This window comes from Notamacropus eugenii, chromosome 2 (genome assembly GCF_028372415.1).
Source record: "Notamacropus eugenii isolate mMacEug1 chromosome 2, mMacEug1.pri_v2, whole genome shotgun sequence".
In the NCBI taxonomy this organism is placed as follows: domain Eukaryota; kingdom Metazoa; phylum Chordata; class Mammalia; order Diprotodontia; family Macropodidae; genus Notamacropus; species Notamacropus eugenii.
Window position 1 is genome coordinate 328,204,279 of NC_092873.1, and position 13,331 is coordinate 328,217,609.

At 40.1% G+C, this 13,331-nt stretch overlaps 1 protein-coding gene across 7 annotated transcripts in view; it reads right to left on the reverse strand.

Annotated features, from left to right (window-relative positions):
• Positions 1-13,331, reverse strand: part of PITPNC1 (phosphatidylinositol transfer protein cytoplasmic 1) — a 378,124-nt gene that overhangs the window by 12,170 nt on the left and 352,623 nt on the right. The window contains exon 9 of one of the 7 annotated variants that reach the window (XM_072645461.1): positions 4,856-4,974. The exons of the other annotated variants lie outside the window; for them this stretch is intronic. Coding sequence (XP_072501562.1) covers positions 4,856-4,974 — 119 coding nt within the window. The remainder of the gene's footprint in view (positions 1-4,855; positions 4,975-13,331) is intronic. 7 annotated transcript variants of the gene reach the window in all.

A 13,331-nucleotide genomic window follows, 5' to 3' on the forward strand; every position in this document is an offset into this window, starting at 1 on the left:
TGGTCTAATAAAGACTTCATGGACACAATAATTAATTAATGTGGCTCTTTTATGGAGTGTAGCTCCCAGTCTTCTGGTCAATAACCCAGGGTAAAACGAACCCACCCTTCTGTTCTTCATGGTCCGAGGACCAATCCGAAGGGCAGACAGGCATTTTCTTCTATGAGAAGATTCTCCCTTTCAGGTGCTTGCCCCAACAAAGGCCCACATCTGCACCTTCCATCTTCCACTTTGGGGATTGGAGGCGGGACGGGGTGGGGGTGGGCAGCATCCCATCTCTGTTGTCCTATTCTACTACAACCTACCCCCAGATCTTCTGTCCCCACCATCTAGGTGGTTAAGGTCACTGCTAAAAATGGTGGTTGGTGTGCAGGAAGTAAGTACACTTAGCCCAATTCAATGTACAAATATTGGTTGACACACAAGTTACCTGTGTGAAATGAGTGACATGGTTGTTCTGATAGATCTATGCCCTTTATTTGTGGCTGAAACAAGGGAATCAGTTGGTGTTTGGGGTCCCTGCTTAAGACCTTCCACTCAGTGTTTCCAGGGTTACAATATCTACTCAAGACCCTGAAGACTTTTTACCCAAATCACTTTCTGGTGCTCACAAATTTTCCCTCTTGGCCTATGAAATGAACCTAGGGTAAGAGGAAAAACAACAGGGGTTATCCTACCTGCACTCTTCCCACAAGCATTCTTTTTTTGCTTAGGATAAGTAGTAATATTATGATCAACCTGGGGGAATCCATTATTCTACTTAGTATTTATCAACCTTTACAGGGTCACTCTAGAATGGGCCTAGATTTGTTCAAACCAAGGAGAAGGAGATTCAGTGGCACCTTAGTGCGGTTCCTAGGAAAGACTACTCCTGGTCTGGGTGCTTAGGTCCATAAGTGCTAAGCTCATGATGGCAGGTTCAACATTTAAGAATAGGTGGGTTAGGGGTGTGCTCCATAGGGATTGTTAAATTTTTAGTGTGAGCATTTATACCTCAGAAATCAGCAAATTACAAACTAGGGCTTGATTTATTGCTTAGTGGATTGCCTAATTTAAGAAAGTGATGGAGAGAACATTAATAAGGCAGATCAAAATTAAAAGTGTTCTCACAGTACATTCTCCGTTTTTTGAGGAACTGGTTACTGACCTTTTACCAGCGCTCCCCTGGGCTATGAGGTTTTACATCTACTGGGGATTTTCCTTCTATTCCCTCATCCCTAGGCACTTGCCATGATTGGAATAGCTAGTACCTAACTTTTACCCCAGCTGTTAACCAAAGGAAAATTCACAAGTATAGATAGAGTAACAACAGACCTCTTATTTCACTCTCAAATTTTGAAAATAAAATTAATACAGCCCCAACAAGAGAATCAATCCAGTCAGTAGAAGAGGTGGTTTATCCCTCCAAACCCTTTTATCCTGGGACCTAAGAAACGAGGGAGGTAGGAGTGGGCTATTCTCTCCCACATACTTTACCATCCTTCCCGGGGTGGAGCCTCCTCTTCCCCAAGTGGAGCACAGTGTGGCTAAGTCCAGTCTAGGTGTATTTGCCTCTTACCATTGTATACCTTCCCTTGCAGATTTTTAGCTCTAAGTATAGTGGTACCAACGGGGGAGAGGGTATTCAGGGCCTCTTCTATTCCCTAGGGTTTCTTTTCTTTTTAATTGGGGCAAGCCCCTCGATTTCTTTCCTCCAATTCTAGTTGCCACCACTATTCCAACATGTTATCTGGCATTTAACCTTATGCACCTCTGGTTTGGGAGCAAAGCAAATGACCAATTACTAAGTCATGAGGTGGCCACTTGTGGGCACAGTTCTTTCTAGGAGGCCTGGGCTCAATCTGACTTTGCTGAGAAAGATGGTCAGGGCTGTGGGACAGGGTTGGGCTTTGTTGATATTATTTTTTAAAGATCCAACACATCAGGAAGGAAATCCTCACCCAGGAGTCAGAATGATGGCCTAATTTAGTTTTCAGAAAAATCCCCTCGCTCTTTGGGGATACTATAGTTATACCAACTCCTCCTCTATTGGTTGGGGATAGGCCATAATTTTGTCCTAATTCAGAAATGTTTTGGAGTTGACAATTTAAAATGTTTCACATATGCTTTTTCTCTAGATAAAGGTAATAGCCAGTGCTTTGAAACACTTTCTGATTACACTGGATCACAGATGAGAGATAGACTTTGGAAAAAAAATACAATCCTCAACTTCCAAAGAATATCTCTCACACACACACAAAAGTAGTAAGCACTCAGAACTTAACCTCTCTAATGGGGTAGGACTCTGGTTGGGATCCTCTCCATTTGAATGTGAAGCAAGTGGTCCATTGTTTCTATGCCTAGACCTGTGAATTCCTCCTTTGGTTAACTTAGCATGGCTTGTTCCTCTGTCCCACAGTCAAAGGAGCCAGGAGAGCAACTTCTCCCCCGACCAGTGCTGGAATCTATTTCTTGAGGAGTCTTTGGTGGTGTCTTACAACTGCTTGTGGTTAATCTGCACTAGTGACTGAGTGGGATTCTTTTCATTTCTCCTATGCAATGTATGTGGGAGCAATGGTAGTGTGGTTCAAGGGCTAGGTCTTTGGGCTTGATGGGGCATATTTGCTGGTTTTACTCATGGGATTACCCCCTTCTTACACCCAAGGGAACCAAGACTCTTGGGTGACTGGATACCAGGGGCTTGTGTTGGGTCATCTTGTCATGAAAGGAACCAGTTCTTTTTGAATTCTGCTCCTCTCAAATAGTGAGCCATTGGGACAGGGCCATTTTGTTGTGGGCATGTGGGTTCTTTCTGATATGGCATAATAAAGCACTCAATCATAGTACCTAGTACCATAGTATTTTTTTAAATTGAAGCTTTCTCTGCCCTGCTTTCCAAAGCCTGCTCAATCGTTCAGGATTGTATAATCCTTCACATAAAGTTTGAGAAGCTGTCTAAGAGGCAGGCAGGGAAAGTCTTAATATGCTCCCAAGAGAGGCCCCTCTGCTCCCAAGACTGAACCCCAGATCATCTATCTGTAGGTATCTTCCCATTGGATTGTGTCAGCCAGAAGTTACACTGTGTTTGCCCATGGCCTAGTTTTGGCCTATGCACACTCCATATGGTCTTTCACTTATAAGCATCTCCTGAGATGAGATGAGCAGCTATGTGTTTTACTTTCTTTTAAAACCCTACAATATAAAAGTGTTCTGTTTATGTTCTGGCCCTCCAAGACCTATGGCAAGCATGGTAAGCAGTTCAGAAATTTTTGTTGACTTGTATTGAAAGCAGCCTTCCAAACAACACTTTATCTTACCCCAGTGGCTCTGCTTTATGGTGACACAGTGGTAAAATGAAAACAAAACCAAACCCTTCCATAATCCTACACTGAGAGAGAAACTACATAAGTTTCTGTTCAATGATCTCCTGCATCATCAATCAATGCATGAGAAAAGGGCACAGATAATCAGGTCTAATCCAACTGTAGGTTCTCATGCATTTAGGGGGTAATACATGAGTCCAATAGAGAATATGGCACCTCCCCAAGAAAACGCACACACATGCACATGCACACACACACACACACACACACACACACACCACAAACAGGCTTATTTAGTCTCAAAAGAGGCCAAAGTGCCAAGAAAGTCTTTGTAGATCCAAAGGGCTCATTGATGATTAAAGCCAACTCTTAATTATCCCAAAACACATTGTTCATTTTGTAGATTGTATGTGGTAATCTAGAGGTTAGGGGGTGAGGAGTGGGAGGTGGGCTACTAAACCAGGTAATGGTCGGGCCATGCTTCCTGGCAAGTGAGCACACATGTGAGTCTATCTACCTGTATGCCTCAGCAAGGACTTTTGAGAGGATTTCAGAGACATATAAATGATGTGGGAATTGTCCTTGAAAAAGAGACCTGTCCCTCTTCTCCCCACCTGAACATAACATACATTTACAAAGTGTACATTTCAAGGGCTGATACAATAGTAGGTTTTTCTGGTCTGCACTTGTGATTTCATCCATGTAGGGTACACCCAGCGTGAGACAAATCAGCAACTTGTCGGTAAATTATAATATTGGAGTCTAGGAGCAAGGAGAGTTTATATAACCTATCCATGGCCACATAGCCAGTATATGTTACAGATAGGACAACTCACTTCTTGACTCCAAAGCTGCCGCTCTACATAATATTAATTTAAACTAGCCAAGTCTTTACTACTCACTTGTAAATTACTAAATTTGTGAACATTTTTTTGGTTACCCAAGGTTAGATTTACTTCATTACCTAGCATATATCCAAATCAATTCCCCATTTCTACTTGGTCAGGGTGGATGTGTAAAAGGCTAGTTCCAAGATGAGTCTAAGGAAACAGAACTAGCAAAGTCAAACAGGTACAAAAAGTTGCATGGTATGTTCAAACAAACCTGAGTGATCTTTGGGTCATTTGATGTTTCTGGTCACCTGTGCTCTTGGCCTTTAGATAATCAAGAGTTCATTGCATTATGAAAACCAATCACCCAGAGTAAGATTTTGGACCAGTGAAATCTTGGTTTTCCCCCTTCTTCTGTCTTAGGGTAGGATTTTCCATTAATGCTGCAGGAAGTTTTCACTTTCCACGCTCAATACAACTTTATGATCAATGCAACAACCCAAATGTTAAATATCCTTAAAGCAATCAAAAGGCTAGCAATGCCCTTAACCCATCACTGCCCACTTGAGAGGAAGTTCAAATTCTTTACCAAAAGCAGTAAGGTTTTAGTGTATTCTGAATGTGGAAAGTTAGGAAAGAAGTGTTTTTTGTAATTCTTCAGTGGACATATAATAGATATATTTGGTGAAGGAATGGGTGATATGCTGAAAAAAATCTACATACACTTGTTTTGTCAAGGCTGTTTATGTCATCCACAGTAGATGAGTGCTGATTGCAAACTTTAATGTTGGTTTGTTCATGCATGTTTTTCTCGTATTCCCGAACATCATCCATTGTCATATCTGAAAGAAGGTCAAGATGGTGGCAACTTCCATTATTAAATGCAAACTTTCAGAGGGAGTGTTTTAAGGGAAAGGCAGTAGTGTTGCAGAAGCCAAAGAGGATTTCATAAAGCAGGGAATCCACTAACTTTATGAAACATAAGTCATAAAGTTAGTTGAACCAGCTGGGGTATAGGGGGTGGGGTGGAGTGCAAGGTTAAGTCAAAGAAAGTGTGAGAAGAGTGGAAATTGTTTCGAGATATCTCTGTGAAGTGAGTTACATGGAAAGTGTTGTCATGTGGGTAGCGCTAGAGGTAAAGATCTTCTAAAATGTTTTTTTAGAAGATCTTGTCAAGAAGAAAGGGTCAGAAATACTTCTGGGTAGATGGGTTGGTTTTTTTTTTTAAACTTACCTTCCAGAGCCCTTTAGAAAGAAACTTTAATATCATTCTCTTTAATATAATACACTTAACAATAAGAAGACATTTTCATTGCCAGAAAAGACATGCTTTAGAAGACAAGGAAATTATCTTTATTCACAAATGTCAGGAAGCTTAGTGTAGTTCTAACTAATTGTGGATTTTTTTTTTTGGTGCAAGTTCTCTGAAAGAATACACGGTATCAGATCATGCAGGCCTATGTCAGATAGAACCAACTGATAACAAACTTCCCAGCCTCGTCTGTTTGAAGATAGTTGGTATTTTCTCCACTGTGACATAATTATGATTTGGGGGGGTTACTGTTAACCAGTTGATTTCAGGGCATTTGATTTCTAACCTAATTGACAAAGGACGGAACATAGCATTCCTCTCTGACCTGTGTAATGTATAAAGGTATTCTATGTCTTTCTTGGGATTCTTTTCCATAATTTACCACTATGGACACTTCTTTCCTGCTCATTTGGCTTAACTCAATTCCATAGCTTTAGCTTTTCACGTGCCCCTTTACAGGGATGTTATATCTAACAGACATTTTGATGGCAACAAAAGACAAGACAGTCATCTACTACCCAGATACCTAAGTAGCTTGGTGAAAATTTAGAGTGGGCATTCACAGCAAGAATTTTTCCTTAAATATTTTCTGTGTCATGTGGTTTTGTGTCTTTTTTTAACATGCCATGTGTCATGTGAGATTCGCTTCACTCACCAAGGGCAGCCTTGCCAGAAGCTGTATGATGTGATTCAATGTGATACCCAGCCAAGATGAAGTGTGGCTGCATGTGTCTCCAGGCACATTTGATTCAGTTTTTTAAGTGAAAAATTTTTTAATGATTCAGTCGCTATTTTTTATTCAGCCTGTGATTCCCCCTCTTTGCCCCCCTCCCCCATCATTATCTTCAATCAGAGAAGTTATCCACAAGCAATGTAAGTACTGGGTTATTAAAAAGCGGTCTGGCCAAGCAAGAGCATGCTCTTTTGTTAGAAAGTTAAGGTAAAAGCAAAAGAGTAGGAAATCTTACTTCATGATAAGTTCAAGTACATCTCATTAATCAATGAAAAACACATTCCATCAATGTTAGCACTTTATAGTCTTGGTTTCTTCTTATCTTAGTAATATTACTTAAACATAAATATAGCTTAAGAAATACTAAGAAGTCATTTTCAACTTAAAAAAACCTATCATATTAAAAATGATTTCCCCCCATGCATCAGAAGTTCTCAAGGCATTTCATTTTATTCATCTAAGTTTATCCCCAATTTATTTGGAAAATGAAAGCAAAAAATTTTCAATTGCCTTCTTTTACTAAACAGTAGTAGAAACCATTTAGGAGAGATTAAAAAAAATACCTTTAATCCCATTAATGTTAAGGCTGAACTTTGGGAGGGTACCTGTCTTTGTTCCTGTTGATATAGGACGGGCATAGAGAGGGAGAAGTCGGCCAGAGCCTCTTCGGTGTGGGACATCCTAGAAATGCAATTCTTTGTCTATACGAGTGAGCAAAAAGGAATCCAAATTTTGGGAAGACCAAAATTTAGAGGGGACAAAAAGGTCATCCATAAAAGAGTCAGTATTTCCATACGAGTGTACTTTGGGCTGCTCTCCAAAAGATGATGTACGTTTAATCCCCATGGTGGTGGACAGCCTGGGTCAAATTCCACTCCAAAGCACCCTGATATAACACAAATGCCCTTACAAATGGGTCTGACTATTTTCATATTCTTCAGCTTATGCACAGAACACAATAAATCAAGGGCAAACTTATCTATTCAGGCTACTTTTATGCCCTGTTTAATACACTAGGTCCTAAAAAACCACAAATAAATCAGAAACTTGTACATATCTTGCGACTGACTTACATTATATTTTCAGAGATGGCTTTTGCTGATGACTGATTTTCACTTGACAGTAGTTTCTACTAACCTTTAAGCTTTTAGGTTTCTCAGCCTCTTATAAACACATACAGAGGTTTGCTGAAGCCAGCCAGCTTCAACTCATGAGATGACTAATAAAATTTTCAGTGTGAGCAGATTTACTTTGAGAATCGGAAAATGCTACAAATCAAGTCTTGATTTATTATTCTGTTGACTACCGAGACTTAAGAAAGTGATGAAGAAAATGTTATTAATGCAGATTAAATGTAAAAGTGTACTGTATGAATTTTTTTTTCTGGGAGAGCTGACTGTTAAAATACTTATCAGCACAACACTGCTTCTGGGTATCCAGAAAGCCCTTGTCTGATGGAACTCCCAAGAAAAATTATTTTGCAAAGTAACTCTCAATTAATCACCCCTGAGTTTTTATGTGTTTTGGAGTTTTCCAAAAGAATGGCATAGGGATATTTTAATTTCCTGAACCTGAAGGTTCCATCTAGTTCTAAAATGCTCAGATTCTGTTCTCTCTACCTAAGCCAGGGCTCATTAACCTGGGATTTTAAAATTGCTCCTAAAAGATATTTTGATAACTGTATTTCAATAGAATTGGTTTCCTTTGTAAGAGTATACATTTTATTTTATGCATTTATAGACATTATTCTGAGAAGGGATCCAAAGGCTTCATTAGACTTTCAAAGGGGTCCAAGGTACAAAAAAAGGCTAAGAATTCCTTATCTAAATCAAGAGAATTTTTTTAAAGGGATATATTCCAATTACACAATTAAAAAGTCAGATGCATTCCTGGGGTATCCCCTATTAGCTGTAAGCTACTTGAGGACAGGGATCACATCTTATCTAAATAGTATATTTGTCCAAATGCCTGGCACAGTACCCTGCATACAGTAGTCACTTAAGAAGTGCTGACTGACTGGAGGTAGATTACCTCCCTAATTCACTTTGGCAGGGTATTCCTTTCTTTCCTCCCCTCTAGGTGAAATGTGCTACAGTGACCTAAGCCCTGTTGGTTTATGCTTATTCAATGAATCTTCCTACCCTTCTCTGAAAAGTGCCCAGTTCAGTGATGAAGAGGGTGCACATAACCATATCTCTGACAATGCTTATTCTACCCACAGGTGACTGGGTCATTCTACTCTTGTAGAGTTCTGTCCTTAGCAAGGCTTGGTTTGGTTCCTGACTTCCGTTTAAGAAGCTGATACCTAACAGAGAATCACTCCCTCAATTTACTGAGCTGCCTCTGAGGTGCTGAGGAAATCAGAATTTCACCCCGAACTTCTTCACAAGTAGGCTGACTTTTGTGAAAAGAAGCTTGGTTCTCAAAATAGTTTTTCATCTTGAAAGTACAGAATTTTCTCTGTAGATTTTCAGCGTGGCTATTATCAAGTGAAAATGGAATACAAGAACAAGCAACAGGAAATTCACAAGCCAAAGGATTAGATTTGATGCTATTTCATCTCTCAGAAAATGGCTGCCATCTTACATCAATCAAGTGATGCCACAGAATCCTGAAATCAGGAAGTCTGAGTTAAAATCTGCCTACGGACACTTACTATGTGTGGACCCGGAGTAAAACACTTAATCTCTATTGACCTGGGGTTAATAACAGCACTGGCCTCCCAGGGCTGTTGTGAGGATGTAGTGAGACAGTTATTTGTAAAGCAACTTCACAAACCTTAAAATGCTATATTTTAATGTTAACCATTATTATCATTACTCTTTAGCGTTAAGAGAAAATAAGAGTATAAAGAGATAATATTAATATAATAATTACTTTTTAGTACTGAGATAACATCAATACTAAGCATCAATAGCACATCATAATATTGACACTGTTTACATAATTATTACTCTATTATTAAAAGGCATTATTATTGCTACTACTACTAATAATGAGTAGCATTTATATAGCACTTTAAGGCTTGCAAAGTGCTTCACAAATGCCATTTCATTTTGGGGCAGCGAGGTGGTACAATGAGTAGACTGCCAGGCCAACAGTCATGAAGACTCATCTTCCTGACTTCAAATCTGGTCTCAGACACTTACTAGCTGTGTGACCCTGGGCAAGTCACTTAACTCTATTTGCCTCAATTTCCTCATCTGTAAAATGTGCTGGAGAAGGAAATGGAAAACCCCATTCCAGTATATTTCCTAAGAAAACCCCAAATGAGATCATAAAGAGTTGGACACAACTAAAAAATGACTGAACTGAATTTATCCCCATTTTACAGATGAAGAAATCAGCAAGTCAGTCACTGAAATAGTCAGTCTACAAGTATCTATTAAGTGCTTACTGTGTGCCAGGCACTGTGACATAGGTTTGGAACCCATTTTTTTTTCTCTTTCCATTAGTCTCCTTTCACTAGACCACAGTCATTGTGGTAGAGAGAACAGGGCACCTCAAGACATGGGGGTTGAAATTGGTGAAGATGCTCTGGGGAACTGAAGACCAGGAGAACGAAGACTATGGAAAATAGCTAAATCAAATGGCATTTGAGTACATTGACACTGCTGCCAGAATATTCAGTGAGCTCCACAATGTTTCCTGGAAGGGGGCTTGCTGGTATATCTTGGAATGAATTGACTAACACGTGGTATCCCCACCTGACTTCAAGAGACCTGCATTCAAATCTGGCCTCAGACAAGTTAGTGTGTGACGCTGGTCAAGTCACATAACCTGTTTCCTCATGCCTCAATTTCCTCATTGGTAAAATGGGATAATAATAGCGCCTCTCTCCCAGGGTTACTGGGAGGAAAAAAGAAGACACTATAAAAGCACTAAAGTGCTATGTAAATGTTTGCTATTCTTCTTTGACTACGAGTTCTAGGAGGACTTGAACTGGTTTTCATCTTGTCTTTATATTCCTCTGGGACTAGAGTCTGGTGCTCCATAAATGGTTGTTGGGCTGGATTGATTTCGATTAAATTAAGAGTGTGCTCCCCAATTGATAAATGGTCAAAGGATATGAACAGGCAATTTTCAGAGGAAGAGGTTAAGGCTATCTATAATCATATGAAAAAATGCTCTAAATCACTATTGGTTAGAGAGATGCAAATCAAAACAACTCTGAGGTACCACATCACACCTATGAGATTGGCAAACATGACAGAACAAGAAAATGATAAATGCTGGAGAGGATGTGGGAAAGTTGGAACACTAATTCATTGTTGGTGGAGCTGAGAGCGCATCCAACCATTCTGGAGAGCCATTTGGAACTATGCCCAAAGGGCTACAAAAATGTGCATACCCTTTGACCCAGCAATATCGCTACTAGGACTATATCCCCAAGAGATCATAAAAATGGGAAAGGGTCCCACATGTACAAAAATATTTATAGCAGCACTCTATGTAGTTGCCAAAAACTGGAAGTCAAGGGGATGTCCATCAATTGGGGAATGGCTGAATAAATTATGGTATATGAATGTAATGGAGTACTATTGTGCCATAAGAAATGATGAACAAGAAGACTTCAGAGAGGCCTGGAAGGACTTATATGACCTGATGCTGAGTGAAAGGAGCAGAACCAGGAGAACTTTATGCACAGCAACAACCACAGTGTGTGAGAGTTTTTTCTGGTAGACTTAGATTTTTGTAATAACACAAGAACTTCTTACCAAAAAAAAAAAAAAAATCCCAATGGAGGATCTCAAGGCAAAATGCCTGCCACACTCAGAGAGAGAAATATGGAAGTCACTCACATATTGTAGCAGATCATGTTTGTGTATGTGTATGTGTTTGTGTATCATGTTCTGATTTGTTATACGATTTCTTTCATTTATCTTAGTCTGACTACATAGCATGACTATAGTGAAAATATACTCAATAGGAAAGTATATGTAGAATCTATACAGAATTGTATGCAGTCGTGGGGAGGGAGGGGGGGAGTGGGGGGTAGATGGGGGGGATAAAATCACAATTGTGTGGCAGTGATTGTTAAACATTACAAAATAAAAAAAAAAAAGAAAAAAAAAGAAAAGAAAAACAAAAAAGAGTGTGCGTATACAGAAACTGAGGCTATTAGGGAAGATGAAACTGTTGTGGCTGAGCTATCAGGTCAATCATTTAATAAGCTTTAATTAGATTTGGGAAAGTCCTTGAAGGTCTTCTAGCCCACTTGTTCACTTTACAAATGAAGAAACTGAGGGCCACAGGGGTGAAGTTACTTGCCTAAGGTACTACAAAGGTAGCAACTGGCAAACCTGGGATTGGCACTGTACCACAATTACCTCCCTAATGAGTAAGCAAGTACATATAAACTGCATATGAAGTTCCAGGCATTGTGCCAAGCCCTGGGGATACAAATATAATGAATGAACAATCCCAACTGATAAGGAGCTTCAATCCAAATGGGGGGAGTCAAGTACATAAATAATTACCAGGGCTCATACAAGGAGAAGAAATACAAATGAATACCAGATAATGGACTAGTGAACTGCAAAGTAATTTGGTGAGGAGGTCACTAGCTGTTAAGGAGATTGGGAAAAGCCTCCTGTAGGGAGGTGGGGGGGGGGGGTGTGTGTGTGCGCGCGCGCAATCTAAAAGAAAAAGAAGGATTCTATGAGAAAAAGGTGAGGTGAGAAGTGAATTCCAAGTCCATGGGATGGGGAGTTCAAAGGCAGAAGACAGAGTCTCAGGTAGAAGAAACAGAGAGGTCAGTTTGACTGGACTACCAAGTGTGAGAAGAGGAGTAATGTATAATGAGTCTGGAAAGAGAGGTCAGGGACACGTGAAAGACTTCAAAAAAGCAAAGGAAGGAGTTTAAATTGTATCCTGGAGGCAATAGGGAGCCACCTGAAGTTTACCAAGGAGGGGAATGATATGGTTAGATCAATACTTAAGGAAAATCATTTTGGAAGCTGTGCACAGGATGTACATCTCCAGACAGAGATGGGAGAGATGAGTCAGGGAGACCAATGGGGAAACCTATGAGAGGTGATGAAGGCCTGAACTAAGGTGTAAGTAGACAGAAGGGGTCTATTTGAGAAACGTGGAAGTAAAAATGGCAAGATATGGCTCCTGAACAACTATATGGGGGGGAGGGAGAGTGAGGAGTCAGTGATGCTGAGGTTACAAACTGGGAAGACTAGGAAAATGGTGTCTTCAACAAAAACAGGCAAGGTGGGAGGAAAGGTCGATTGTACGGACAAGGTAATGAGTTCAGTTCTGGACATGTGGAGTTTGACTTGTTTCTGGGGCGCAGAGTTTGCAATGTCCAACAGGTAACTGGTGATGCCAGTTGAAAGTTCTGAGGAGAGACAGGTCAAGATTCCTGGGTTTTCTCTCCCTGAGTCATCATAGTGGGAGAGGGTGTTCACAATCATCTATAGTCAGTTTTGGCTTTTGGCTCATGTTGTTCTTGAGCCCATATGTAGTATTTACCAGAGATGGGGAAATGGGATTATAGATTTAGGTCTGGAAGGGTCCTTAAAGATCTTCTGGCCCACCCGTTCACTTTACAAGTGAGGCAACCGAGGCACAAAGGAGTGAAATTACTTGCCTAAGGTACTAGAAAATGTAATAACTAAATAGTAATTGTTTCTCTTTTACCCAGGAACCTTGAAGTTCTTCCCCTCTCAGTTTTTTTTTTTTGATTAAAGGGGCCATACCTTGAGTAATTTAAAGAAATCTATCCACTGAATGGGTGTATCTCACTCAAAGTGAGAATGTGGCAAGACCTTAGCCTGAAAGGGCCAAGGTCTCCCATTGTATGCTGGGCCATCTCCAGTTGTCCTGATGAATATCAGGCCACTGGATCCAGATGTTCCAGGAGAAGAAAGTGAGGTTGGTGACCGTGCATAGCTCTCCCTCACTCAAATCAAAGTCAACTGCAAGTCATGTCATCATCTTGATGTCATGGTCCTCTTTGAGAACGATGAACAAACACAACTAGAAAGGTAGTAATTGGCAACCTTGGGATTGGAACTTTCCCACATTACCTCCATAAATGGTAAGCAATAATAAAAACTAAGGTCAGAGACAGTAGAGTTTCTTATCTGAATTCTACCTGTGGTAGCTTACTCCTACTCTGACACTCAGAAGAAATATGTAAA